General features: G+C 48.9%; 2 protein-coding genes across 17 annotated transcripts in view; one reads left to right on the plus strand and one right to left on the minus strand.

The window, feature by feature from the left end:
* Positions 1–26,985, minus strand: part of VAMP1 (vesicle associated membrane protein 1) — a 127,751-nt gene that overhangs the window by 85,316 nt on the left and 15,450 nt on the right. Inside the window, exon 5 of one of the 16 annotated variants that reach the window (XR_012154857.1) lies at positions 22,631–22,824. The exons of 13 other annotated variants lie outside the window; for them this stretch is intronic. Coding sequence is in view for 2 of the 3 variants with exons in the window: in XM_073311094.1 (XP_073167195.1) it covers positions 25,638–25,732 (95 nt within the window). In the remaining variant the exon portion in view is untranslated. 2 more of the 16 variants (XM_073311060.1, XM_073311094.1) reach the window with 2 other exon arrangements.
* Positions 4,740–13,873, plus strand: SCNN1A (sodium channel epithelial 1 subunit alpha). Its single transcript, XM_073310954.1, has 13 exons — positions 4,740–5,109; positions 5,695–6,092; positions 6,433–6,688; positions 7,739–7,926; positions 8,855–8,955; positions 9,408–9,571; positions 10,190–10,288; positions 10,454–10,571; positions 10,852–10,930; positions 11,384–11,441; positions 11,580–11,635; positions 12,768–12,843; positions 13,058–13,873. The coding sequence occupies exons 1-13, from the start codon at positions 5,101–5,103 to the stop codon at positions 13,382–13,384; spliced, it is 1,929 nt and encodes a 642-aa protein (XP_073167055.1). The 5' UTR covers positions 4,740–5,100; the 3' UTR covers positions 13,385–13,873.

Here is a 26,985-nt window from a genome sequence, read left to right on the forward strand (position 1 = left end):
AACTCGTGGCGAATGGGGGAAGTCCCGGATGACTGGAAAAAGGCTAATGTAGTGCCAATCTTTAAAAAAGGGAAGAAGGAGGATCCTGGGAACTACAGGCCAGTCAGCCTCACCTCAGTCCCTGGAAAAATCATGGAGCAGGTCCTCAAAGAATCAATCCTGAAGCACTTGCATGAGAGGAAAGTGATCAGGAACAGCCAGCATGGATTCACCAAGGGTAGGTCATGCCTGACTAATCTAATCGCCTTTTATGATGAGATTACTGGTTCTGTGTATGAAGGGAAAGCAGTGGATGTATTGTTTCTTGACTTTAGCAAAGCTTTTGACACGGTCTCCTACAGTATTCTTGTCAGCAAGTTAAGGAAGTATGGGCTGGATGAATGCACTATAAGGTGGGTAGAAAGCTGGCTAGATTGTCGGGCTCAACGGGTGGTGATCAATGGCTCCATGTCTAGTTGGCAGCCGGTGTCAACTGGAGTGCCCCAGGGGTCGGTCCTGGGGCCGGTTTTCTTCAATATCTTCATAAATGATCTGGAGGATGGTGTAGATTGCACTCTCAGCAAATTTGCGGATGATACTAAACTGGGAGGAGTGGTAGATACGCTGGAGGGGAGGGATAGGATACAGAGGGACCTAGACAAATTGGAGGATTGGGCCAAAAGAAATCTGATGAGGTTCAATAAGGATAAGTGCAGGGTCCTGCACTAAGGACGGAAGAATCCAATGCACCGCTACAGAGTAGGGGCTGAATGGCTAGGCAGCAGTTCTGCGGAAAAGGACCTAGGGGTGACAGTGGATGAGAAGCTGGATATGAGTCAGCAGTGTGCCCTTGTTGCCAAGAAGGCCAATGGCATTTTGGGATGTATAAGTAGGGGCATAGCGAGCAGATCGAGGGACGTGATCGTTCCCCTCTATTCGACATTGGTGAGGCCTCATCTGGAGTACTGTGTCCAGTTTTGGGCCCCACACTACAAGAAGGATGTGGATAAATTGGAGAGAGTCCAGCGAAGGGCAACAAAAATGATTAGGGGTCTAGAACACATGACTTATGAGGAGAGGCTGAGGGAGCTGGGATTGTTTAGTCTGCAGAAGAGAAGAAAGAGGGGGGATTTGATAGCTGCTTTCAACTACCTGAAAGGGGGTTCCAAAGAGGATGGCTCTAGACTGTTCTCAATGGTAGCCGATGACAGAACAAGGAGTAATGGTCTCAAGTTGCAGTGGGGGAGGTTTAGATTGGATATTAGGAAAAACTTTTTCACTATGAGGGTGGTGAAACACTGGAATGTGTTACCTAGGGAGGTGGTAGAATCTCCTTCCTTAGAGGTTTTTAAGGTCAGGCTTGACAAAGCCCTGGCTGGGATGATTTAATTGGGGATTGGTCCTGCTTCGAGCAGGGGGTTGGACTAGATGACCTTCTGGGGTCCCTTCCAACCCTGATATTCTATGATTCTATGATTCATCCACTCCCAGTCTTTATCCAAGCCTAATTTAATGGTGTCCAGTTTGCAAATTAATTCCAGTTCTGCAGTTTCTCATTGGTGTCTGTTTTTGAAGTGTTTTTGTTGAATAATTGCAACATTTAGGTCTGTAATTGAGTGTCCAGGGAGGCTGAAGTGTTCTCCGACTGGTTTTTGAATGTTATAATTCTTGACGTCTGATTTGTGTCCATTTATTCTTTTACACAGAGACTGTCCGGTTTGGCCAATGTACATGGCAAAGGGGCGTTGCTGGCATATGATGACATATATCACATTGGTAGATGTGCAGGTGAACGAGCCCCTGATGACGTGGCTGATGTGGTTAGGTCCTATGATGGTGTCCCTTGAACAGATATGTGGACAGAGTTGGCAACGGGCTTTGTTGCAAAGATAGGTTCCTGGGTTAGTGTTTTTGTTGTGTGGTATGTAGTTGCTGGTGAGTATTTGCTTCAGGTTGGGGGGCTGTCTGTAAGCAAGGACTGGCCTGTCTCCCAAGATCTGTGAGAGTGAGGGATCGTCCTTCAGGATAGGTTGTAGATCCTTAATGATGTGCTGGAGAGGTTTTGGTTGGGGGCTGAAGGTGATGGCTAGTGGCACTCTGTTACTTCCTTTGTTGGGCCTGTCCTGTAGTAGGTGACTTCTGGGTACTCTTCTGGCTCTGTCAATCTGTTTCTTCACTTCAGCAAGTGGGTGAGTAGCGTCAAGGGACACTACTCATTATCATTCCAAAACAACCTCCTTTCAACACAAATTTGATATCCCTTCACTTTTGTTGTTGGAATAAAAGTGGAATACATCAGAAATACAGAATCATTAAACCGGGATTATAGAGAGTTATTTACACTAAAGGAAGGAATTCCATAGTACTTGAAGTTTCCTGCACGAATAATTTTTTGTATCCCAAAACCTGGTGAGCTTTGCGATGACCATTATTATTCCCAGTCCTCCTAGTGACAGCACTCCTAGTGAGACACACACAGTAACTCGTTAACCCTCACAGCTTCCTGGGAAGAGAGGATTAGATAGATGGGAAACTGAGATACAAGGAGAGTGAGGGACTTGATCAAAGCCACAGTGAGTTAAGGCTTGTCTATATGTGAAAGGTTTACTGATTATACCAATATAGTTATACAGATGTAGTGCTCCCATTGCCTTTCCCTGGAGTGGACACACTCATGGTGTATGAGCGACGTTTTCCAATATAGCTTTAATCCTTCCCAAATAACAAAAACTAAATTGAAAAACAGGCAGCAGAATAACAGTGTCAACACCAAGAGTTATACCAACATAACTACATAAGTTTAAATTCACACCTTGGAAAAAACTTTCAGAGCTGCAAATAGTATCTAGGGCTATGTCTACACTGCACTTTCATAGGTAAAACTTTTTCATGTGAAAAAACACACCCCTGCCTAACAAAAGTTTTACCAATGAAAAGCGCCAGTATAGACAGTGCTTTGTCAGCAGGAGATGCTACCGCCCCTCGTTGAGGGTGGTTTTATTTTGTTGGTGGGAGAGCTCTCTCCTGATGACAAACAGTGGCTATACTGTGACGAGTTTCAGAGTGGTAGCCATGTTAGTCTGTATCAGCGGAAAAAACAAGGAGTACCTGTGGCACCTTAGAGACTAAGAAATGAATCTGAGCATAAGCCTTTGTGGGCTAAAGCCCACTTCATCAGATGCATGTGGTGGAAAATACAGTAGGAAGATACATATATATATATATACAGAGAACATGAAAAAATGGGGGTTGCCATACCAACTCTTAACAAGACCAATCAATTGATGATAGCCCACCTTAATTGATTGGTCTCGTTAAGAGTTGGTATGGCAACCCCCATTTTTTCATGTTCTCTGTATATATATATCTCTTCCTACTGTATTTTCCACTGCATGCATCTGATGAAGTGGGCTTTAGCCCACGAAAGCTTATGCTCAAATACATTTGTTAGTCTCTAAGGTGCCACAAGTACTCCTCGTTCTAGCGGCTACACTGCGTACTTTACAGAGACATGGTTGTAGCAGCACAGTTGTGTCACTATAAGGCACGCAGTGTAGACATAGCCTGGGAGTCTGAACTCCAAATCTCCTTGCTGATAGCCCAGTAAATGCCAATCCCTTCCCAGCGCTGGGACTAGAAGGCAATGATTTTTGAGAGGAAAGATGTTTTTGTGGTTAAAACATTGCATTAGGATTTAGATTAGGTCCTAGGGCTGCTACAAACTCCCTGTGTGACCTTGGGCACAGATTTAATCTCTCTGTGCCTCAATTCCCCATCTGCAAAATGGGGATAATAATTCTGCCTTTTCTACTTTAGCGTGTAATCTCTTCAAGTACTTCTTAAGTGTTTTTACAGTGCCTAGCACAATGCTCTAGTCTCAGCTAGGGTGTTTATTAGAATACTACTGCCTCACAGTCCTGTGTTAAATGACAGGCATTGTTGGGTTCCTGGGGCTTAAGAGCCCCTCCTTCAATGCTGCTAGCTCCCACAGGTTACGTCCTCCTGGGGTTGAAGAGCATTGACGATGGTTGAGAGCTCTAAAGGGACAGGCTAGGAGCCCAGACCCCTGGAATGGCCTGGAAATTGGTAACTGGGGAGATCCCTACAGTACCTGCCCTGAGCCAAGGCCTTGGCCCAGCCTGGTGGGGTACAGGAGAGTGTGCCCAACTCAGGTAGCTGCTGTTACTGTTGCATTACCTTGACTTGTCCCCATGTCCTTGAGACACTGCTGCCAACATTTTTTTCTACCTTTCTCCTCTTGCTGGGACATTGTGTTCCCAGCTCAGGAGAAGGGGTGGGGGGAGGGACATAATGTAATGCTCTCGGAGCAGTCTGCAGCCCTACCTGGGAGCAGCCAGCACTGCTTACCTCTTCCTCCACCCTTCTGCGGGGAGTGGGGGAGGTGCAAGCGAGGTTGCCAGCTGGCTCTTGGGTGTCAGTACCGGTTTGCTCTGAGACTGCAGCCCAGGGAGTCAGAAGGATGGGTGGGGTGCTTGTGTCCTTGACTTAAAACGGCTCAGCTATTTCAAAGCCCCACCCTGTTGTTTCAGCAGAGAGAGGCCCCTGAGGCTGCACACTTGTGTACCTGAATCCTCTCTTTGCTAATCAGAGCTGCTGCCGCCCCAAGCCCCCAGTGAAAGCCCCAGACCACAAAATTATTTTTTCTACAGTGGTCCTCAGTCAACATGGGCCACTCCTGGGGCTTTACTAGTGTCTGTTTGTCCCCCATTCCTCTCCCTGTCCCCTCGCCAAAGCCTGCCCTTTTCCACCCCTTGCTCTCCCCCTACCCCGGCCCATCTCCCTTTTCTCTAGGAACCGAGATATTGAGATGTTAATGAGGCTTTTCTTTTCCCCCAGAGCTGCGGAGGCGGGGAGCGGCTGGGAGGGCAGGAGCAGGACAGGTTGCCAGATTGAGCTGGAAAGAAACCAGTCTAATCCTAACCACCAAGGCAAAGCAGCTGCCAGGAGGCAGAGCCGGGAGTCTGAGACCAGGGCACAGCAAAGCACAGATCTCGCTTAGGAGAGAGAAACTCCCACAGGGGGACAACACCAAAGGGAGACCCTCATTTCCAAGGAGAGTGGAGTCCACATAGCTCAGTGGAAACAGCATCATAGGCTAACATGCATCAAGTTAGTGTCTTTCTACTCAGTTGCTTCTAACCTTGCTTTTAAACACCACCCTCTGAAGAAGGGTGCAGTGGGGTTTCTACAGAGTGGATGCTGGGGTAAAGGAGGGAGGGGGTCTGGGTGCGTGTACGGAGAGACTGGGGCGGGGGAGAGATGGGGGAGTGTGTGGGGAAGGGCTGACGTGTGGGGGAGGATAGGGTGTGTGTGTGGAGACTCTTGGGCATGGGGGAGGATAGAGGTGTGTGTATGTGTATGGAAGGGCTGGGATATGGGGGAGGATAGTGTGTGTGTAGAGGGACCGGATTGTGAGGGAAGATAGCAGGTGTGTGTGGACGGGCCAGGGCATGGGGGAGAATGGGTGTGTGTGTGTGGAGGGGACAGGGCATGGGGGAGAATGGGGGTGTGTGTGGAGGGGACAGGGTGTGGGAGAGGATGGGGTGTGTGTGTGGAATAGCTTGAATGTGGAGGACGATGGGATGTGGAGGGGCTGAAGGGCCCCAGCAGGCAAAGGCTTCCTGAGTTAGGTGGGTCATGGTAGACTTAACTGATATCTATATATTGCCTGATTCCAAGCTTTTTGTGTCATAGGTTGTAGCTGTGAAGGCAAAGAAGGTGCCAGTGAGGGAGAGGCTGAGGAGATGTGAACAGGAAGCAGAGAAGCAGCAGAAGGTGGAGGAAGTGGCAGAGAAGTTGGAGAAGGAGTGTCAGGGCCTCATTGAGTTCCACAAGTCATACCATGAACTCTTCCAGTTCTTCTGTAACAACACAACCATCCATGGAGCCATCCGCTTAGTCTGCTCAAAGAGGAACAAAATGAAGACAGCCTTCTGGTCTGTGCTCTTCTTCCTCACCTTTGGCCTAATGTACTGGCAATTTGGGATCCTCTACAGGCAGTACTTCAGCTTCCCTGTCAACCTGAACCTTAACCTCAACTCAGACAAGCTGACCTTCCCTGCTGTCACACTGTGCACTCTCAACCCCTACAGGTATGAGACAAACTCCCAGGGCCTACAGGTATATATGTATTGTGTATTGTACTCCTACTGGATCAGGAGAAATACCCAGTGCCCCTACAGGTGATATTGAGATACTAAGGGCTTGTTTACATGGGTAAATTTCCCTACATAGCTATACTGGAATAACTATTCCACTACAGTTTGGAAGCAGAGTAATTATATCTGAATAAAGTCACTTTTATTCCCACATGGGGACTTATACCTGTCTAGCTATAGGCAAATAAGTATTATAGTGTAAGTATAGCTATAGTGGGAAATTCCCCAATAGAGACAAGTCCTAACTCTGGAGTCCACTCTCTCCATCTCACAGATACAGTGCTGTCCAGAAGGAGCTGGATGAACTGGATCGTATCACCCATCAGACACTAATGGACCTGTATAACTACAACATGTCTCTGGTACAAAGCAACTGGGCAGCCCAGTCCACCCGGAAACGTAGCCCAAGGAGCCTGTCCCACCATGTCCAGCGCCACCCACTGAGGAGACACAAGCGTGATGAACCAGCAAGCCTGAAGGGGAACAGTCCTCCAGTGGACAAAAGTGACTGGAAAATTGGCTTCATCCTGGTGAGAATAGATCCCTCTCTCTCCTGTACTCTACAGACTTTGCCTAGCTCCTAATCTCTCATTAGATCCTCTCATACCAGTGTCGGCTCCACCCTCCACTGTCTGGAAATCTGGTGAAGTTGTCGTTGCTGCTACTAATGAAAGTTGTTAAGAACTGAAAAAAGCCTTTCAAGTCCCAGCCTCTGCCTAAGGGATCTAGGGAAGGACTGTCCCCCTTCTCCATCCATTCTCCTGAGCAGTGCTTCTCAAGCTATCTGATGTGGGGGCCGGCAATTTTTTTTTCCTATGTGCGCGCAGACCGGCAGCCGATGGCTCGTGGGCTGGCACCGGTCCGCAGACCACCACTTTGAGTAGCACTGCTCTAGAGCATACTCAACCATCAATCAATTAACTAGAGTTCCAGCAGGAGCAAAAACTCTAGTCTAGGCTAGGGCATGTCTACACTACAGGCGCTCCATGGCACAACTGCAGCTGTGCTGCTGTAGGACTGTAGTGTAGATGCTTCCTACATCGATGGAAGGGTTTTTTCTGTCAAAGTAGGTAGTTTCCCTCCTCGAGTGATAGTAGCTACATCAATAGAAGAATTCTTCCCTCAACCTAGCCATGTGTACACCGGGGCTAGGTGAATTTAACTACAGCACTTAGGGTTTGAATTTTTCGCACATCTGAGTGATGTAGCTAGTTTGATCTAAATTTTAAGTTTATACCAAGGTGTAAGTACACCCACACAGAGGGACTCCCTGTTCCAGAATTGAAAGCTGCTGTGTATACTACACAATCTCATTTTTTGCACAGCTCATTGCAATAACTTCACTGTGGTTTGCTGCTTCCTCAGTCTCTTGATCATTCCCCCTACCCAGGAGTTTCCCTCCCATTGAGGATCTGGGGTTACGGGGGAGGGGTTCACTTATGTCTGTTAGCTGCACTTGTCAAGTATAATCTGAATTTATTTCCTGTCCATGTTCGGGAGGGCGGGGGGAGGTCAAGTATACCCCCTCATCCCTCCTCATGGACTTGTGTTCCTTGAGATGGCTGATGTTTCTCTTGCAGTGCAACGAGACCAATGAGGATTGTTTTCATCAGACGTATTCATCAGGTGTAGATGCTGTGCGTGAGTGGTACAGTTTCCACTACATCAACATTCTGGCACGGATGCCTAACACAAAGGCCCTGGATGAGTCCAATTTTGAGAACTTCATCTATGCTTGCCGTTTCAATGAGGTTCCATGTGACAAGGCGTGAGTGCTGAGAGGCTCCAATATCCCATCTTAACAACCTCTGCATTCCTTGCTGCGTACAAGGAGAAGCCAAGACACTACTGCTGGAGAACAGTTACATCCACTGCCAGGGCCCAAGCCTGGGGCATTCTCCCTTGTTCAATTCCTGAGGCTCCTGAATCCCATAATCTCAAGTGATTGGCTCTGGGTCCTGCCCTTGGGGTTTTGGCTCCTCAGGTTCACTGACCCCTAAGTCCCATGAGATAGTTCCTGTGCTCTTTTCCCTTTCAGATAACTGAAATTGTGATTCAGGTGCATACACTAGTGCGGGTGCAGTTATACTGTACAAAGGGATCTTTATACTGGTGTAACTGAGTCCACAGTAGGGGGTTGTATCACTTTAACTATACTGATGTAATTAAAAGTGGTACAATGTTTGTGTGTACCAAAGCCCACAGACACATACCCTTACAAGAAGAGGAAGGAGGGGCAGCTGCTGTAGAAAGAATAGTAAGAAACAAGCCAGTTCCCGGTGTTATAGTTTACAGTCAAATGATCCCAAAGGGGCAATCAAATTAATATCTTATCCAAGAGGATGGAGAAGAGGCGGGAGAATTTAAAGCCAGGCCTATATTAAGGAGATTTTATAAAAATATCCCACTGCTGCTAACACCTGTTTTGGTCCTCCAGAGTTAGCAACATGAGGAATCTAACAGCTCTTCAGCTTCAGAAGTCATTTTCAACACCTTGCTAAATAACCTTGCTCTGACCCATTTCTCAGGGCTTGTTTACACTACAGACACTACTCTTCTGTATTGCTCTCAGTTCCTCTCCATAGGGTGGTACAAAGACTGGTTCCTTTTAGAATACCCTGTCCCTCATCATCTCTTGGGGATTTTGCCCCACATGCCTGGATGCCCTAATCTGAATATTTCCATTTCTCTCCCAGGAATTACACCCATTTCCATCACCCTATTTATGGGAACTGCTACACATTCAATGATGGCAATAGCAGCCTGTGGACATCATCCCTGCCTGGGATCAATAATGGTGAGGGTCCCTGTAGCAGGTGGGGAGAACCCATTCAGGTGTATATCTAGAATATGAGGATTTTGGGGGTGGGAGAGAACTGTGAGCACCAAGATCCTGCTCTGCTTATTCCCCTGTGTGATGGTGGATTGCATCCCCCAACATGACACATGTGAGTTTGGAGTGCCAAAAGTTCAGGCCTCCCCAGATTCTGCTTTCTCCAGGCCTGGCTTTGCAATCCCAGTTCTCTGCCACCTCCAGCCCTGATTCTCAACTCTTTGCCTCCCCCCAGGCCTGACCCCCTTACATTCTACTCAACTCAGGCCCAGCCCTGATCCCCTTTTCTTTTCTGGCTCAGCTGTGATGCCCCTACTCTCTGCCTCCTCCCCCACTAGCCCAGTTGTGATCTCTCTGCTGTCCTCCCACCCCAGTGACTGGCCCTGATCCCTCCTCACTCTCTGAAATCTCTACAGGCCTCTCTCTGCTAGTGCGCACAGAGCAGAACGACTATATCCCACTGCTATCCACAGTGACAGGAGCCCGGGTGATGGTTCATGAGCAGAATGAACCAGCCTTCATGGACGATGGGGGCTTCAATGTGCGTCCGGGTATGGAGACCTCCATCAGCATGAGAAAGGTATGAGGGGGAGGTAGAATGAGGGAAGAGGTGGCATGGGCTTCACTGTGCACCTGCATGAAGACTTGCGTCAGCACAAGGTTGGTCAGTAGGGAGCAGAAGGGTTGCCGTGGAACTAGGATGTGGGGAGCAGAAAAGTTAACCCTAGAGGGAGGGACTGAGGGGGAGGACATTACCTTGGAAGCTATTACTAATCAGGGAAGGGCTGGAAAAGGGGGATAGCAAGGAGGAGTTGGTGGCATGAGATGGGAGTGAGGAGTGGGAGGTTATTACCATCGTATCTGTTATTGATTGCGGGTGGATGGCACTACAGGGCAGCAGGCAGAAAGGGGAGGCACCAGGAGCATAGGTATGTGTCCCTTCATCAATTCCCTGCCATTGTAGGGCTTCGGGCATTGGTGCACCTCAGTCCCAGCTATCTGCCTGAGGCACATAATAGCTCATTCTCCTGAGGGCTGTAATACCTTGGTACAATTTCAGGTGTTGGGCTTAGTGTGTGGGTGCTGGGGGGCGTTAGTGGCCTGTCACATGCAGGCAGTCAGACTGGGTGATCTGGTGGTCCTGTCTGGCCTTAAATTCTCTGACTCTTAAGATTGACAAACTGCTGTTTGTTGTCAGGAGACGACAATGCGTCTTGGGGGCAGTTACAGTGACTGCACTGAAGATGGCAGTGATGTGCAGGTGCAGAACCTGTACCCATCCCATTACACTGAGCAGGTAATCCGCCACCACTGGTCCTATCCCAGACCTGTCCCCACCCTCCTTGGGAAACAATCTCAGCCATTCCCTGCCATGAGTGGATCTCATCTTTTTTCTGGGCCTGGTTATGCTGGGATGTGAGGATTCCCTTGCTGAGCTCTCCCCTTCTCTCATGCCTCCCAGGTCTGCATTCGTTCCTGTTTCCAGATCAGTATGGTAGAACGCTGCGGCTGTGCATATTACTTCTATCCCTTACCCTCTGGAGCGGAGTATTGTGACTACACTAAGCAGATAGCATGGGGTAAGTGCTGATGGCGCAGAAGGAATTACATAATGAATCCCCAAGCCGTCCTGAACCTACCCATTCCAAACCCCGAACACTGAGACTCCCATTATCCCCTGTTATTAGCTCCCCAACTCTCCTGTTTAAGTCCTCCAAAGGATTCCTTCTTTGGAGCTCTCAGCCCCTCCAAGGAAGCTACCTTATTCTGGGCCTGCAACACCCATGTACATTCCCCAGAGATGCTCTTCCCTGTACACATAGGGTGAGCTCACTTTGCTTTTCTCTCTCCCCTACTCAGGTCACTGTTATTATAAACTCCAGGTCGAATTCAAATCCAACATTCTGGGCTGTTTCAGCAAATGTCGGAAACCTTGCGAGTAAGTCTCAGCGGGATAAAAACTAGGGTTTTATGAACACCATTATATGGCATTGTTGCCTGAGATCTCAGGGGACTGGACTTGACCTAGTAGATCACTTCCAGTCCTATGTGTGTCTCATCCGGAGAGCTGACTGAATGGCTGAGAATTTGATTTGCCAAACCAAGTATTCAATTATGTGGGGCAAATAGTGTTTGATCAACTAAACATCCACACAGAGACTTCAATCTGGTCTCTCCCAGCGGGAAGCAAAGTTAGTAGGGCAAAAATGCTGGCTGGGGGGAGAGCTCCTGGATACTGCAGTCTGGCTACATTCAGGAGGCAGCCCTGTAAGGAGTAGGGCAGAAGTGCTAGATCTGGAGAAAGTTCCCTGTTGTTGAGGTTGCTGTGCTGAGACTGGACTTTGTGGATCCAATAGTCCTTCCTGTTAAGAATAGATCTGTCTTCCTCCAGGGTGACTGAATATCAGCTGTCAGCTGGACACTCCCACTGGCCTTCCTCTGTTTCCGAGGTAAGGATATTGGTTCCTGTGGTAATCCCACCAGACCCAGGCTGCAGACCTGTCCCACCATTTATTAACCCTCAACAAGGGGAGGCTGGGATCACAGAGTGGTGTATATCTATAATGCTTTTTGTGCTTTTCTTTCAGGATTGGGTGTTTCATATGCTGTCCCGACAGAATAAGTACAATATCACATCCAAGAGGTGAGAGCTCCAGAGATGGGACCCAGTGATAGTGGGGTCAGGGGGTTGAGGCCTGCGCCCAGATGAACCAATGATGGGTAGAAATGGAGGAATGGGGGTGATCAGGGGCCTGGGACCAAGCACAGAGATCAAATCAGGTAGGGAGAGAAGCAGGGGTCTAGGAGTGCAGGGCCAGACAGGAAGAATGACCCAGTGATGGGGAGACAGGAGAGCCTGACTTACCCGGTCATGGAGATAGGTGGAAATTTGGGGGCCTACGGCTAGACCTAGAGACAGACCTAGTGAGGGGGAAGACAAAAGGTTTCAGGAGCCTGGGACCAGGCCCACAGTCTTGCCTAGTAATGGGGTAGGAGTGTTGTCAGGGGCCTGGAACCAGACCAATGGACTTGATCCAGTGGTGATTTGGGGAATAGTTTAGGGGGCCAGGTCTAGAGATTGACAGAACAATTGGGAGGATCCCTGGACAAGGGACTGATGTAATGAGGTGAAGCCTTGGGCTGGGATTGTGAATTTGGGGAATCAAACTGAAAATGTGGAGGTATTCTAAAAGTTCGGGAGATGACGTGAGTCTGGTGCAGTAGTAAGTTTGGAGCTGTTGTACCAAAGGAGGAGCGTGCGCAAGGGGTAGGGGTCAAGCAGGGGCACAGGGCCCCCTAATAATCACCGAGGGACACAGTACTCCCCTCGCAGGGAGAGAGCCACAGCCCCAGGGGTGGGGGAAGGAGTTCTCTCTCCATGTCGCAGCCCCAGAGATAGGGAACGGGGGCAGTGAGCTACTCCTGGGGCTGGGGAGAGTGAGCTTCTGTGCCCCCCCCAAAGGGGTCAAATTTAAATTCCTGCACACGCCCCTGCACTGAAGTGTGTGGGAGTGATAAAAGCTTGGGGGTTGGGTGGGAGTTTGTGGGTGTCATAGGTTTGAGGGATCCTAAATCTGGGATATCACACAGGAATCTCAAAGGAAAGCTGTAGGTATGGCCAGCTGCGCTGGATTTTGGGCAGACTGCAGGTTTGAGTGTTAAGTGGGCTGGCAGATGGGGGAACTGCAGGTTTGGCATACGTGCAGGCTAAGGAGCGTACGCTCCAATACAGGGATTGAAGGATTAGAGTCACTCATCTCTTTCTCTTATAACAGGAATGGAGTGGCCAAAGTGAACATATTTTTTGAGGAATGGAAGTATAAAACCAATGGGGAGTCTCCTGCTTTCACGGTATATACCTCATCTTCCAGCTGCCCCTCCCCCTTATGATCCTCTGCCTTCCAGGAACATCCCTGACTTCTGCATTTCTCCGCCTGTGGCAGGACTGGAGATGGGAATAAAGCCCCAGCTGTGGATGCTTTCAGTGGGTGATCATGGCAGCAAGTGGGAATACAAGCGTCCCCATGCAGACATAATTCTCACTACCCCCATCTCTCTCTTGCAGGTGGTGACGCTACTCTCCCAGCTGGGGAATCAGTGGAGTCTCTGGTTTGGTTCTTCTGTTCTTTCTGTGGTGGAGCTCGCTGAGCTGATTTTGGATTTCATTGCCATCACCTTCATTCTCTCCTTCCGGTGGCTCCGCTCCTGTCAGCTACTGGCCTCTGCTGTGCCAACCCCAGGTGCTCACGACAACACTGCCTTCCAGCCCGAGCCCTCTGGCCCCAGTGCTCCCATTGGCTTCACTGTTGAGGCTGTGGTGACTACGCTGCCCTCCAGCAACAGCCTGGAACTGCATGGGCAGGACAGGGATGCCGAGATTGGACTGGAGTGACGATTGTGGTGGGGTAGCACACTGAGGTGGAGGAGTTTCATATCCCACACCACAGATTATATAGTTGGGGCTGAAGACATGCAGCAGTTTGGAGCAGGGACTGATTTCCTGTTTGGTGCTACAGCACTTGCAGCTCAGCTGCATTTCTATCATGCTGACGCAGAGCTTCCATCTCCTCAATCATGACACTCCGTTGGGGGGCAGGTGACTGCAGTGTTGGGGGGTGAGGGGGAAGTTCGTTTATATTCCCTGCTGTTGGTAAACCCTGCAGTCCTCTCCCACAATACAGATGACAATGCCCTTAGCCACATTTGCTGTAGAGTCACCACTGATGGGAAGAGACAGCATATGTGGGGGATATTGTCTCGGCCCCCTTCCACATATACACACACACTTCTCTGCACCCAAGAACGTGGCCACTCTGGTCTGTAACTGTTTGAGAATAAAAACTAATGAAAAAGGCTTTGGGGTGTGACCAGGAAAAATTAGGCTCTTCTGTGTATGCCTGACAGCGGACAGGGGTGAGGTGTATAGAACCCAAGGGGGTACTAGCGTGCACAAATGTCTCACCCTCTGTAGGACTGTGCAGGAGACTAGATACTGCTTCCCAACTCTGGGTTGCTTGGGGGGTGGGGGGTTCCTGCATGGATCCTAATCCTGGTATGAGGTCTGGAATATTCTCAAGATTTCCACAGGCTACCTGCAACTCCTGAGGGGAGGGATAGCTCAGTGGTTTGAGCATTGGCCTGCTAAACCCAGGGTTGTGAGTTCAATCCTTGAGGGGGCCATGTAGGGATCGGGGGCAAAAACTGGGGCTTGGTCCTGCTTTGAGCAGGGGGTTGGACTAGATGACCTCCTGAGGACCCTTCCAAACCTGATATTCTATGATTCTTAGGCCAATACAAAGACTCGTCTTTGCAACATAACACATGCCTCACTCTAACTCTCCAGCCTCCCAGCTCATTTCTGAACATGCAGGGCTAAATTCGTCTCAACTGGTTTATATCTTCCATAATCAGGAGCTGTGGGGGCCAAAGTAGCCTCAGTGATGCAGAGCCTGCAGAGCTGCCCTAAACTGTGACATTGCTTCAGTGGCCCCTCTGAGCTGCTGCAGCACAGAATCAGAACTGTGCAGGTCCGCCACAGCTCTGATCCACCCATCCCTTATCTGTTCAACCACAGAATACCCGCTGCATGGGGGTAGGGCTGCCTCTGTTACCTGCTTTGTGAAAAATGTCAAGATTTCTAAATTTGTTTTCATGCCCTGACAAAGCCCTGGCTGGGATGATTTAACTGGGAATTGGTCCTGCTTCGAGCAGGGGGTTGGACTAGATGACCTTCAGGGGTCCCTTCCAACCCTGATATTCTATGATTCTATGTCCCTTCAGAACAAAAGTGAGACCTTTGGAATTAAAAAAAAATTTAAAAACCCAAAACACAAGAGAAAGCAAACTGCCCAGAATAGCCAATTGCCCAGAGGTTAGAGCACTTCCATGGAATGTGAGACCCAGCTTCAAGTCCCTACTGGGCCTGATTTAGAGCCCAGCCCTAACCACCAGGTTACAGACTCTTTTGCTCACAGTCTGCTGTTGGAGCTGTTCTACCTGGTATAAATGATTAAATATTCATGGGGCCAGAGACAGATTGTCTCTAGCCTGGGCGATTGGCTATTTTGGGGTGGCTTGTTCTCTTTCATCCGGGCCCTGAGGAAAAAAAAAAAAAGAATACCTACCTCTCGTAACTCTTATTCTTTGAGATGTGTTGCCCATGTCCATTCCAAGTAGGTGTCCGTGCGCCACGTGCATAGTCATCGAATGGTCTTTCCCCTAGCGGTACCCATTGAGTCGGCTGCGGAGCCCCCTGGAGTCGTGCCTTCATGGTGGTGTATATAGGTCCCTGCTGACCCACCGCCTCTTCAGTTCCTTCTTGCCACAGTGCTCTGACAGAGGGGTAGAAGGGCGGGTATTGGAATGGATTTGAGCAACATCTCGAAGAACAACAGTTACAAGAGGTAGGTAACAGTGTTTTCTTCAAGTGCTTGCTCATATTGATTCCAAGTAGGTGACTCCCAAGCAGTCCCAAGGAGGAGGGGTCAGAGTTCACTGAGTTGCAGACTGCAGCACCGCCCTGCCAGATGTGGCTTTGTCTCTAGCCTGCAGAGTAATGGCATAGTGCGATGTAAAGGTGTGTATCAATGACCACGTCACAGCCCTGCAAATGTCTTGAATGGGGATCTGTGCCAGGAACACTCTTAAGGAAGCCTCCACTCTTCTGGAGTGCACTGTTAGTGCTGAGGCAGGTATCTTTGCTAGGTCGTAGCACCTCCTGATACAGGCCGTGATCCATGAAGAGGTCCTTTGGGATGACACCGGAAACCCCCTCATTCACACAGCAATTGCAATGAAGAGCTGTGTTGATTTTCAAAACAGCTTTGTCTGCTCAATGTAAAAGCTAACGCTTGTCTGACATCCAGGGAGTGGAGCATCCATTCCCGGTTACCAGAATGCGGCTTAGGGAAGAACACTGGAAGAAATATGTCCTGATTCACGTGGAATTGCGAACGACCTTTGGGAGGAAAGCCAGGTGTGGCCGCAACCAGGTGTGGCCAGGTGTGGCCGTACTGTGTCCTTATAAAAAAAACAGTACAAGAGGGCTCAGATGTCAAGGCCTTAAGCTCAGATACACTCCTGGCTGATGTTATAGCCATGAGGAACACCGCTTTCCAGGAAAGGCAGAGGAGAGAGTATGTTGCTAGGGGCTCAAAAGGAGGGTCCATCAGCCTTGCGAGCATCAGGTTGAGATCCCAATGGGGGGGGGGGGGAGAGGGGGATTGGCTGTCTAACTTGAGTGTACAGTCTATCTAGTCCCTTGAGGAAGTCGCCAACCATGGGATTAGCGAATCCTGACTAGCCCGCAGAACCTGGATGGAATAAAGGTTTATTGCACCTTTATTGATGACACCGCCAGGCCTTGCTGTTTCAGGTGCAGTAAATAGTCCAGGATAAAGGGAATCTATGACTGTAATGGCATGGAGTGTCCTTTTGCAGTGACCAAATCAAGAATCTCTTTCACTTAGCCAAATAAGTGGCTTGAGTGGATGGTTTCTGGCTGCCACGGAGAACCTCCCTAACAGATTCTGAGCATGTGAGCTCCAAAGGGTTTAGCCATGGAGTTTCCATGCTGTGAGGTGGAGAAACTCTAGACTGGGATGCAGGAGACAGCCGTGGTCCTGCGTTATCAAGTCTGGGACCAGGGGCAGTGCTATAGGCAAGGGAGGGGAAAGGAGTCTGCGAACGAGCCCAGGCTGTGATTCAGGAAGGAACAGAACTGCTGACACTTCCTGTTGTGCCGTGTTGCGAACAGGTTTATCTGGGGAAATCCCCACCTTTGGAAGATGTTGATCAAGACATCCGGGAAGAGGGACCACTCGTGGTTGTGAAAGGACCTGCTGAGATGATTGTCCAGTTTGTTCTGAGAGCCCGGAAGGTACAATGCCGCCAGATGTATCGAGTGGGCAATGCAAAAGTCCCACGGCTTGAGGGCTTCCTGGCACGGGGAGAAGAGCGAGCACCATCCTGTCTGTCTATAAAGAACTTCGCTGTTGTATTGTCTGTCAATACTGATATATAGGGCCCTACCAAATTCATGGTCCATTTTGGTCAATTTCACAGTCAGGGAGGGTGGGTCGCGGTACTGCGGCCCTTACTTCTGCACTGCTGCTGGTGGCAGCGCTGCCTTCAGAGCTGGAGAGCGGCGGCTGCTGGCTGGGCGCCCAGCTCTGATAGCAGAGCCGCCTTCAGCAGCAGCACAGAACTAAGGGTGGCATGGTGTGGTATTGCCACCCTTCTGCGCTGCTGCTGGCGGGGTGCTGCCTTCAGAGCTGGGTGCCCGGCCAACAGCCACTGCTCTCCGGCCAGCCAGCTGTGAAGGCAGCGCAGAAGTAAGGGTGGCAATACCGCAACCTCCCTAAAATAATCCTGTGACCCCCCCACCCCCCGCTTCAACTCCCTTTTCGGCCAGGACCCCCAATTTCAGAAACACTGGTTTCCCCATGAAATCTGGTCTTTCGTATGCCTTTATCCTATACTATACAGATTTCATGGGGGGAAACCACATTTCACAGTCCGTGATGAGTTTTTCATGGCCATGAATTTGGTAGGACTCAGATGTTTTTGAAATGTCTGGCAAGCAAGGCAAACCGCACATAGTTCCCTGATGTTGATGTGCAGCGAAAGCTCTGCTTGGGACCACAGACCTTAGGTCCTGAGTCTTCCTAGGTGCATCCCCCAACCCATTGCCGATGCATCCGTTACTAGAGACAGCAAATGTTGGGGCCCAGAGAAGGGCACTCCCACTCACACCACTTGCAAGTCAAGCCACCACAGGAGGGACTCGATAACTGGAGGAGTGAGTATGACCAACTTGTCTAGGTGGTCTCAGTTCAGCCTGCATACGGAGGCTAGCCAAGCCTGAAAGGGGATGGAGCTGCAGAATCCAGGGAGGCCTGTCAGGAGGTCCTTGCAATGACCTTGCCTTGCTCAAGAATGACAGCAAACTCTGAATGAGAGTGAGCCAGAAGCAGCTCCTTGAATTTGGATGTGTTCCAGGAGTTAAAGTTGTAGCGGCCGAGGCCCGCCTGTTGGTTGGCGATGCAAAGCTGGACCCCCATCCTGGTTGAATACACCTTCCTACTGAAGAGATCCAGTTTTTTCGCCTCCTTGGACTTGGGAGTGGGTCCCAGTTGCCCTTGCCTTTCCTTTTCATTGGCAGCTGCCACAACCAATGTGGCCGGCTGAGGGTGAATGAAAAGGCACTCATACCCTTTTGAAGGCACAAAATACTTCCTCTCCACCTATTTGGTCATGGAGGAAAGAGAGGCGGGTGTTTGCCACAATGCTTTAGTAGTGTTCTGGAGGGTCTTAATGAGGAGCAAATCTACCCTCGAGGGACCTTCAGGCACCAGAACGTCGACCATGGGTTCAGTCTCCTCCGCCTGCATGCCCAAATTCTGAGCCACACTTCTGAGTAACTCCTGATGGGCTCTGTTGTTCAAGGTTGGCAGTGTGGTAGATGTGCCTGCCCCTGCCTCATTAGGGGAGGATAAGAAGGATGCCCGCGGGGTACTGGGTCCTCCTGTCCCTCCGGCTCATGGAGATTCCCCTGCGCCAATGCGTCTTGTGCAGTGCTGGGAGTGATGCCGGCTTCTGGCCCTGTGCCGGCCCCGGTGACAGTTCCTGCTGTGGCCTCGGTGTCTATCTCGTGGCCTCGAGGAGGTTCCTGGCTACAGATCATGATGGAGGGGCCCATGCCTTGGACACATCTTACAACTATCTGGACCCTAGCCCTTGGGCTTGGTGGTAGGCCCGTGGGGTCCAGAAGGGCCATTGAGCCAGTGCCTGCCACTGGAGTGGCCATGGCACCATAGGCAATGGCTGCCCCTCCTGTTTGGAGCTGTGCCGGGAATGGTGCCAAGAGCAGTGCCAGCTCCGCCTAGACACGTACACCTCTGAGTCAGACCTCGGCGACAGAGGAGCGAGATGGCGTGGGGGAGTGGAGCTGCATCATCGCCGGCTTGCCCTTAGAAGGCATGGTGCCTCTTTGTGGCGCCAGTTGTTCTGCCATTGCTCTAAGGTCCCTGGCCACCTCAAAAGGATCCAGAGTGGAGGGAAGGTCCAACTCCTCCACTGGACACTCCCACACTGGGGACTCCACAAGAACTGGACTCGATGGACCTCCCTGAGAGACTGGAGTTGATGGTGCCAGCTGAGTAGGAGCTAGAGCAGGGTCTCACAGTGCCTCCTTGCTCTGCTGCTCTAGTGGGAGAGTGACCTCTGTCAGTCTTCTTCTTGTGCAGCACTGGTGAATGGGAGTGGTGCCGGGCACTCACACCAGAGGAGGTCTTGGGGCTGGGGAGTGGTGCTCCCAATGGTCTCTGGAGTCTGAGTGCTTTATCGGTGCCACAGCCTCTCTTATGGAGGCTGGTGTGCTCCACACCGAAGTGCTGGCTGGGGACGAAAGACTACCTCCATGAGGAGCAATTTTAGCCTAAAGTCCCTCTCCTTCGTAGTCCTTGGATGAAAGTCTTTGCAGATTTTGCACTTCTCAGTCTGATGGGCTTCCCCCAAACACTTCAGACAGGAGTCATGTGGGTCTCCCTTTGGCATAGGCTTCAGACAGGACCCGCACGGTTTGAATCCCTGAGACCAAGGCACGCCCTGGTCCCTGGGAGGGGGAGAACGTGGTGATGGGGGGAAACCCCCAACTAAAACTTATCTTAACTAACTATGGACTAATGAAAACTTTATTGAAGTTTATTTACAGATACAAGGGAAAATCCACTAGGGAATTGCTTGCCAAAACAAGAGAAGAGAGCTGCTCCAATGACTGTCACTGGCGGTAAGAAGGAAGAGGTGGTGGGTTGGCAGGGATCTATATACACTGCCATGAAGGCATGACTCCCAGGGGCTCCACACCCGAGGAGATGGGTACCGGTAGGGGAAAAAAACTTCTGACAACTGTGCACGCAGCGCGCGCACACCTGCATGGAATCGACGTGAGCAAGCACTCAAAGAACTGCCTTCCTTATGAAAGTTCTGTCAAAACGGCTATGTTCACACAAAAAGTTTTGGTCTCAATAAACTGGCATTTTCTGACAAAAAAAATCATTTCACTGAAACATTGCCAACCACCTCTAGCATAAAAAAATCCACTCAACCTGCTCTAGGGATAGAGAGGGTGACAGACTGAAGCAAAAGCAAATGGACACAAACTCTAGGCACATGGATTATGGCCCACAGCATTGTCTTAATGTGTGCTGTAGTATTACTGAAGTGGGTACCCAATGATTAAGTAAAAGTAGCAATAGGGAGCTACTCCCAACAATAAATAGGCATGTCTTGATGTTGGTTTGTGACTGACTGGCTGTGTGACTTAAGACAAGTCACTTCACCTTTCTCAGCCTTAGTTTCTCCCTCTGTCAAGTAAGGATAACAATCCTCTCCTGCTTACCTCATGGTGGTAGGAGCTGAGGATCAGTTTGAGTGCCACTAGTAGCAGTACATAGTATGAAGTGTCCTATCACGTTGAGTCTTATCAGATTATGACATAATATCTGAACAATTCTAATTTGTTTGTATTTTATTATTTTGAAATTGTTAAGAGCAGCAACTACTTAGCACAGCCTGAAGCATCTTATTTAATTTTCTAGATCAAAATTCCTCCTCTTTGTGTGGGATGAGACAATTTAACACTTTGTGACTAACAGGAGATGAGCCAACAAGGAGTGTTTGAGAAACAGAAGGTTAGGCGAGCGTGACAAAGGGTGTCCTCTCAATAGTGACACCTTACCCTCCCGCCTATTTTAAAGAAGAGCTTTGAAAGTTGAGATACAGTGTGTGAAGGCATGGAGACGCTGATATGTATTGGTGGAGGGATAAAAACAATGTAAATAAACTACTGTAGTGGTGGCACTGTTGTCCCTGCCGCTCTGGGTCGGAGGGAGGCCACACCGCCTCACTAAGTCGTCAGACCGCTGCCTAGTGTCAGGGGAATTAGAGTTAGGCGTAGCGTCCCAACCGGGCTAACGGGCCAAACAGCCAGGTGCTTATACCCCTCGAGCCCTGCATGCAGAAGCCGTGCACAGCTTAGTCTATGGTCTCTGGGCCCTTATGGCAGTGTTGAATCATATTAAAGAAGTTCTGTATTAAAATCACAAATGAGTTTGATTCCCCATAGTTTAAATTCCAAGGTATTACTAATTAAGAGGTCTCTTGGTTTTTGGTACTGTTTCTCTCCCTGTGTGTGTGAAACTTGCAAGCTGCTAATTGTGTTAGCACATTCTAAGACAGAGTCTGTTCTCAAAGCAATTCTTTGTAACAACAACTACTCACACACAGAGAGACTCAAAGCAATACTCTGTAACAATAGGAACAGCACCCAGAGACTCCCCGGCCTTTTGTTGTATTCATCTCGCTTTGTTAACAATTGTGATTAAAACAGAGATAGAGGATGTATGTGGATGGATGCTTGGTGTGGATAATAACTGAATGATCAGGGAGCTGCCAGCCTAAGAATCCAGTGTCCATCGGCTGAAGAAGGTGTCAGGTGGAAATAACCAGAGGACCCCCTGGAGGACAGACCGGAATCCACCCAACAGCTTCAAGAATGGGAGAACCAAAGAACAAGATAACATCTGGCAGCACGGAGCCGTCAAGAATGTGCCATCTGCTGATTGATTCAGCAACAGCATGATGAAGCAATTCCCATAGACTGGCATAGGAAGAAATTCCTATAAAAATGGACTCTAGAAAGTGAGAACTTTGGGGTCTGATTCTGCAAACCAACTTCCAGGAGCATCAGATAAGGCCCTGCTCCCTCCTCATGTCCAGGCCACTTGGCCAGTGGCTTGGCATGAGCAACTCCAAGGTTGGTAACTATGATAACAACCTTGCAGAACGTGTGTGTATGTGTGCGTGTGTATGAATAAATATGAGATTGAATGGAATGTTATAGCTATAACTGACTGCTTACTATGATTTTTTCTGTGTTCACAATAAATGTGGTATTTTGCCTTTTCCCCTTTAATAAGATCCTGCTGATTTTTATTTTATTGGTATAACAGCAGGGCTCAGAGCCCATATAGGCTACTAGTATCCCCGGGCCCTTCAGCCAAGGGAGGAGCACACACAGTGGTCAATTTCCTCTGGCCTCTGGAGACAGAGACAGAACAAGACCCGCAGTCATTTAGTTCTGGGCTCTAGTTGTAAGGCCAGAGCAAGCCCAGGAGTCAATCAGCCCTGGTCTCTCAGTGCAAAGACAGAGCAAGCCAGCAGTCAATTAGTCCTGGTCGCTCAATGTAGAGAAGGGCACACCCAGTAGTCAACTAGCTCTGGCCTCTTGGTTCAGAGGCAGAGAACACCCAGAAGTCAATTAGCTCTGAGCTCTTGTAGCAGAGTCTGAGGAAACCCCAGGGGTTGGGCATCCTAACTCCAGGAGACAATCAACACATGCAGGCCACTGGGCCTGGCGAGGGGAGGCTGCCACCCCAGGGATGGGGTGGCAGGTGAGGTCCTGGCCCACCCTACTCCATTGGACCCCAACCTAGTGCCTTAACAGTGGCAGAGTGGTCCGCCGCTGGGTCAGCAGGGATCCTGATCACAACACGCTGGTTGTGCCTCACGCAAAAGCTGCAGGCAGACCAAGGTCGGCTGCCCCTGGACCACTTCCTCCCCTCCCCTCAGGGTGTACCTGGAACAGCAGGGTGTCCTCTGCCCCCTCTAGGTAGGTGGCCTCTGGCAGGTCCATGGCAGGAGCGGGTTCCCTGGCGAGCAGGGCGTCGCTGGGTTCAGCAGCAAGGTCAGCATCCAGGAGCGAGCAGGGTCTGTCTTGGTTTACTCCTTGCTCTCATGCAAACTTTTGCCACCTCATGAGCCAAGAATAATCTAGAATCCACATTAGCAACCCTGGCAGCTTACACATTTCTTTTCCCTCAGGAGTCAAGATACCTGAGCTGTCAGTTCCAAACCTCCACAGTGTCTCTTTGGAAACTCCACATTAATTACCCCCAAAATAATGCCACACTCCTTGAGTGGTTCTTTTCCTCTCTGGTCCTCACTGTACACCCAGCTCTCACCCGTGACTCCATATAGCAGTAAGTATGCAACAATGGCCACACCCTGGTAAGCTACCTCGGCAGGTGGGCTAAACCAGGTGAGGGTACCAGGAAGTGTGGAAACTGATGGTGATTTAGGGATTGTCCTCTCAAGCATACAAAGACCGTTCTGGTAGCCAAGGAGGAAGAGACTGTATATTGGTCCAACAGCTTGAAAAGCAGTGCAGCAACACATTGTGGAAGGCATGATGGGGTACTATAGAAGTCATGGCTATCCACTACAGCTAAAAGAATAGGAGGACTTGTGGCACCTTAGAGACTAACATTTATTTGAGCATAAGCTTTTGTGAGCTATAGCTCACTTCATCGGATGCATTCAGTGGGAATACAGACTAACACGGCTGCTACTCTGGTGGCCCGGGACACTGGTGGCCCATCCCTAACCCAAGGGCAGCAGGGAAGCTCAGCAACATGCCAGGTGACAGAGCAGCCCTTTTTAGGATTGCACTGCTCTCCCTTTGTACGGAATGGGGCTAGAAAAGGTGCCTCAAACATTGCCTGCCCAAATCAGATTCAGTCAGCGCAAGTTGGTGGATCATCCTCAGCGCGGTCAAAAACCAAAGATAACTAAAAAAGCACAAAAGATTGCAGCGTGAAACATCAGGACTATGATAGACAAAGATGATACTTCTCAATTTGAAAGAACAGCTCTCCTTTCAAAAGAGCTAGCCCGGTCTGATATTGACATTGCAGTGCTCAGTGAAACCAGATTGGTAGACGAGGGCTTTATTACAGAACCAGCTGGGGACTACACCTTCTTTTGGAAGGGAAAAGAACCACAATTCATGGAGTGGGAATTGTCATCAAGACCAAACTCTTGCAATGTCTTGAAGACTTTCCAACAGGTATCAATGAAAGACTCATGAAACTCGGGCTACTGCTAAATAAGTCGTGATTTGCTACCATCATCAGTGCATGCGCCCACCTTAACAAGCCCTAATGATGCTAAGGAATGGTTCTACTCTGATCTTGACTCTCTCATCAAGTCAACACCTCAAAGTGATAAACTAATCATCGTAGGAGATTTCAATGCACAAGCAGGTAAAGATAACAACTGGCAAAATGTCATTGGAAAAAATGGCATTCGAAAAATGAATTCCTACTCCTAAGCAAGTGTGCAGAACATAGCCTAACCGTTACAAATACCATCTTCAGACAGGCAGACAAATATAAAACTACATGGATGCACCCCAAACAATGGCATCTAATAGATTACATCATTGTCCGACAATGTGACATAAAGGATGGCTGGATCACCAGAGCCATGTGTGGATGGAGCAGAATGCTGGATGGATCATAGAATGATTAGGTCAATACTAAATGTACGCATTGTAGCCACACGCCTCAAATGTCAAAAACAATCAAGACATCCCCGGATATTGCTGAACTAAATCATGCATCCTATCGAGACAAGCTACAAAGTGCACTAGAAACCAACCTTGGTGATAACCTTGTTTCATGGGAGGAATTCAGAGACACAGTACTGTGACGTTTCCCTGGTGTTATCTGGAGCAGTAATCTACTAGGTCACTTCAATCTTCGACTCTGGGAGCCAGCCTTACCTTGCTCTGTTGTGAGAACCCCCACTCCTGCATTGTTCACGCACAGCCTCTAGCATGTAAGCTGCTCCTAGCTACATGAGTGAGGACCTTTGGTCAGCCACTGCTTGGACTGTGCAACTGAATGGCACTAGCCAATATCTCCAGTCTCAGACACAACCCTAGGAACCTCCATCTTGCCGTGTCCAGTTATGCCTTCTGGACATTGCAAACTTATATGAGTTTGTCAATTTAACAAAGAAATGGATATGTACCAGGCTTGTTATCCCAGGGGAGTCTCTGACACACTTCAAACCAAATGTACTGCTTCAGGTAGAACAAACAAAATTTATTAACTACAAAGATAGATTTTAAGTGATTACAAGTCAAAGCACAACCAGTCAGATTTGGTCAAATGAAATAAAAGCAAAACGCATTCTAAACTGATCTTAACACTTTCAGTGCCCTTACAAACTTAGATGCTTCTCACCACAGGCTGGCTGGTTGCCCTTCAGCCAGGCTCTCCCCTTTGATCAGTGCTTCAGTTGTGTGGTGGTGGTGTCAGTAGATGGAGGTGGAAGAGAGAGAGCATGGCAAATGTATCTCCCTTTTATCATGTTCTTTCTTCCCTCTTGGTTTTGCCCCACCCCCCCTTCAGAGTCAGGTGAGCATTATCTCATCGTAGTCCCAAACTGACCAAGGGAAGGGGAGCGACTCACTTGAGAGTCCAACAGATCCCTTGTTGCTGCCTAGGCCAGTGTCCTTTGCTCCTGTGAGGCTGGGCTGGGCTTGTCACACCTCATCAAGGGAACTGCCCCTCTGCTCCTGGAAAGCTTTGCCTAGGCTTGTTTTAAGCCACAAGGACACATTTTCAGCGTCATAAGTACATGAAATTGCAACCTATAACACTACTATAATAACTATGCTCAGTGCATCATGAGCCTTCCAAAGACACCCAACATCACAAACTTTGCACTGGATACCACACAATCATATTATAAGGATGGACATGGGGGTGCAGGGTGTTCCCCCAAGGTACAGAATGTCACAAGTACAAAAATCTGCAACTGACGTCCTCAGACAGAAGAAAAGGGCTCACGGCGACTGGTTTGATGAAAATGAGGAGGAAATCACAGTACTCTTGAAAGAAAAAGAAAAAAGAGGCTTTCCAAAACTGGGAAAATAATATTCAGTCCACCCCAAAGAGAGACAGATTCAAACACCTTCAAAGCAACACACGGAGACAGCTACACTCAATACAAGATAAATGGTGGGAGAAGGTAGCAGAAAACACTCAAAGGTATGCAGAAACAAATTAAACAAGTTATTTGATTCTTTCAAGCTAGTCTATGGACCTTCAAAGGTGAGCACAGGTTCACTCATGATGGCTGGACAGTCATCAAAGACAAACATGGCATAGAACAGAGATGGGTTGAACACTTCAGCCAACTACTGAACAGACCATCCTCAATTGAAACAAGTGCTATTAACCAGATACCTCAAAACCCTATTCAGCACCACCTTGACTCACCACACTCACTTGAAGAAACCGAAAAGGCAATCAGTATGATGACCTCAGGAAAGTCCTCAGGCAGAGATGGAATACCAGCAAAAATATATAAATCTCCTGGTCCAAAGATGTCAACAACACTCCAGAAGATCCTTACTGACATCTGGGACAACGAAGAAATGCCACAAGAGTTCAAAGATGCCACAACTATTCCTCTATTTAAAAACAAAGGCAGCAAAATGGTCTGTGATAACTACCATGGGATCTCTCTCCTATCACTGTCACTAAAAAAATCTTTGCTCTTGTCCTCCTAAACTGTCTCGGAAGCCAATCTACCTGAGGCTCAGTGTGGATTCACTGACTCCTTTCCCATTTCAAATGGAGTCAAACAAAGTGATGTCCTTCCTCCTGTACTGTTCAACCTCTTCTTCACTCAAGTTCTCAACCATGCTACAGACAGGCTCAACAGAGACATATACATCAGGTACAGACACGACATCTCAGTCTTCAATCTTATAAGGCTTAAAGCAGAAACAAAAATAACAGAACTACTAATAAGAGAAGCACACTTTGCAGATGATTGTGCCCTCTTAGCACACACAGAGGGAGATCTCCAGTACATTGCAGATCGCTTCGCTGAAGCGCCCAAAAACAATCAGCCTGGAGAAAAATGTGGCGTTGCATCAATCATCTTCACTACTCCATGCCATATCCCGTTAGCATATCAATTAGTGGAATCCAACTAAAGCAAGCTGACAATTTTACCTATTTTGGCAGCAACATTTCCAGTGATGGATCTCTTGACAAAGAGATCACAAACAGGATACAGAGAGCGTCTCAGTCACTAGGAAAGCTACACAAGAAAGTCCTGAAATCTCACAGC

The sequence above is a fragment of the Lepidochelys kempii genome, chromosome 1 (assembly GCF_965140265.1).
Source record: "Lepidochelys kempii isolate rLepKem1 chromosome 1, rLepKem1.hap2, whole genome shotgun sequence".
Lineage (NCBI taxonomy): Eukaryota > Metazoa > Chordata > Testudines > Cheloniidae > Lepidochelys > Lepidochelys kempii.

What these genes read in the sequence shown, in the direction of transcription:
- SCNN1A (XM_073310954.1), top strand. An exon ending in GGAAAATTGGCTTCATCCTG is followed by an intron (nt 6,689 to 7,738) that starts GTGAGAATAGAT and finishes TTTCTCTTGCAG; the next exon opens with TGCAACGAGACCAATGAGGA. An exon ending in GGCCTTCCTCTGTTTCCGAG is followed by an intron (nt 11,442 to 11,579) that starts GTAAGGATATTG and finishes CTTTTCTTTCAG; the next exon opens with GATTGGGTGTTTCATATGCT.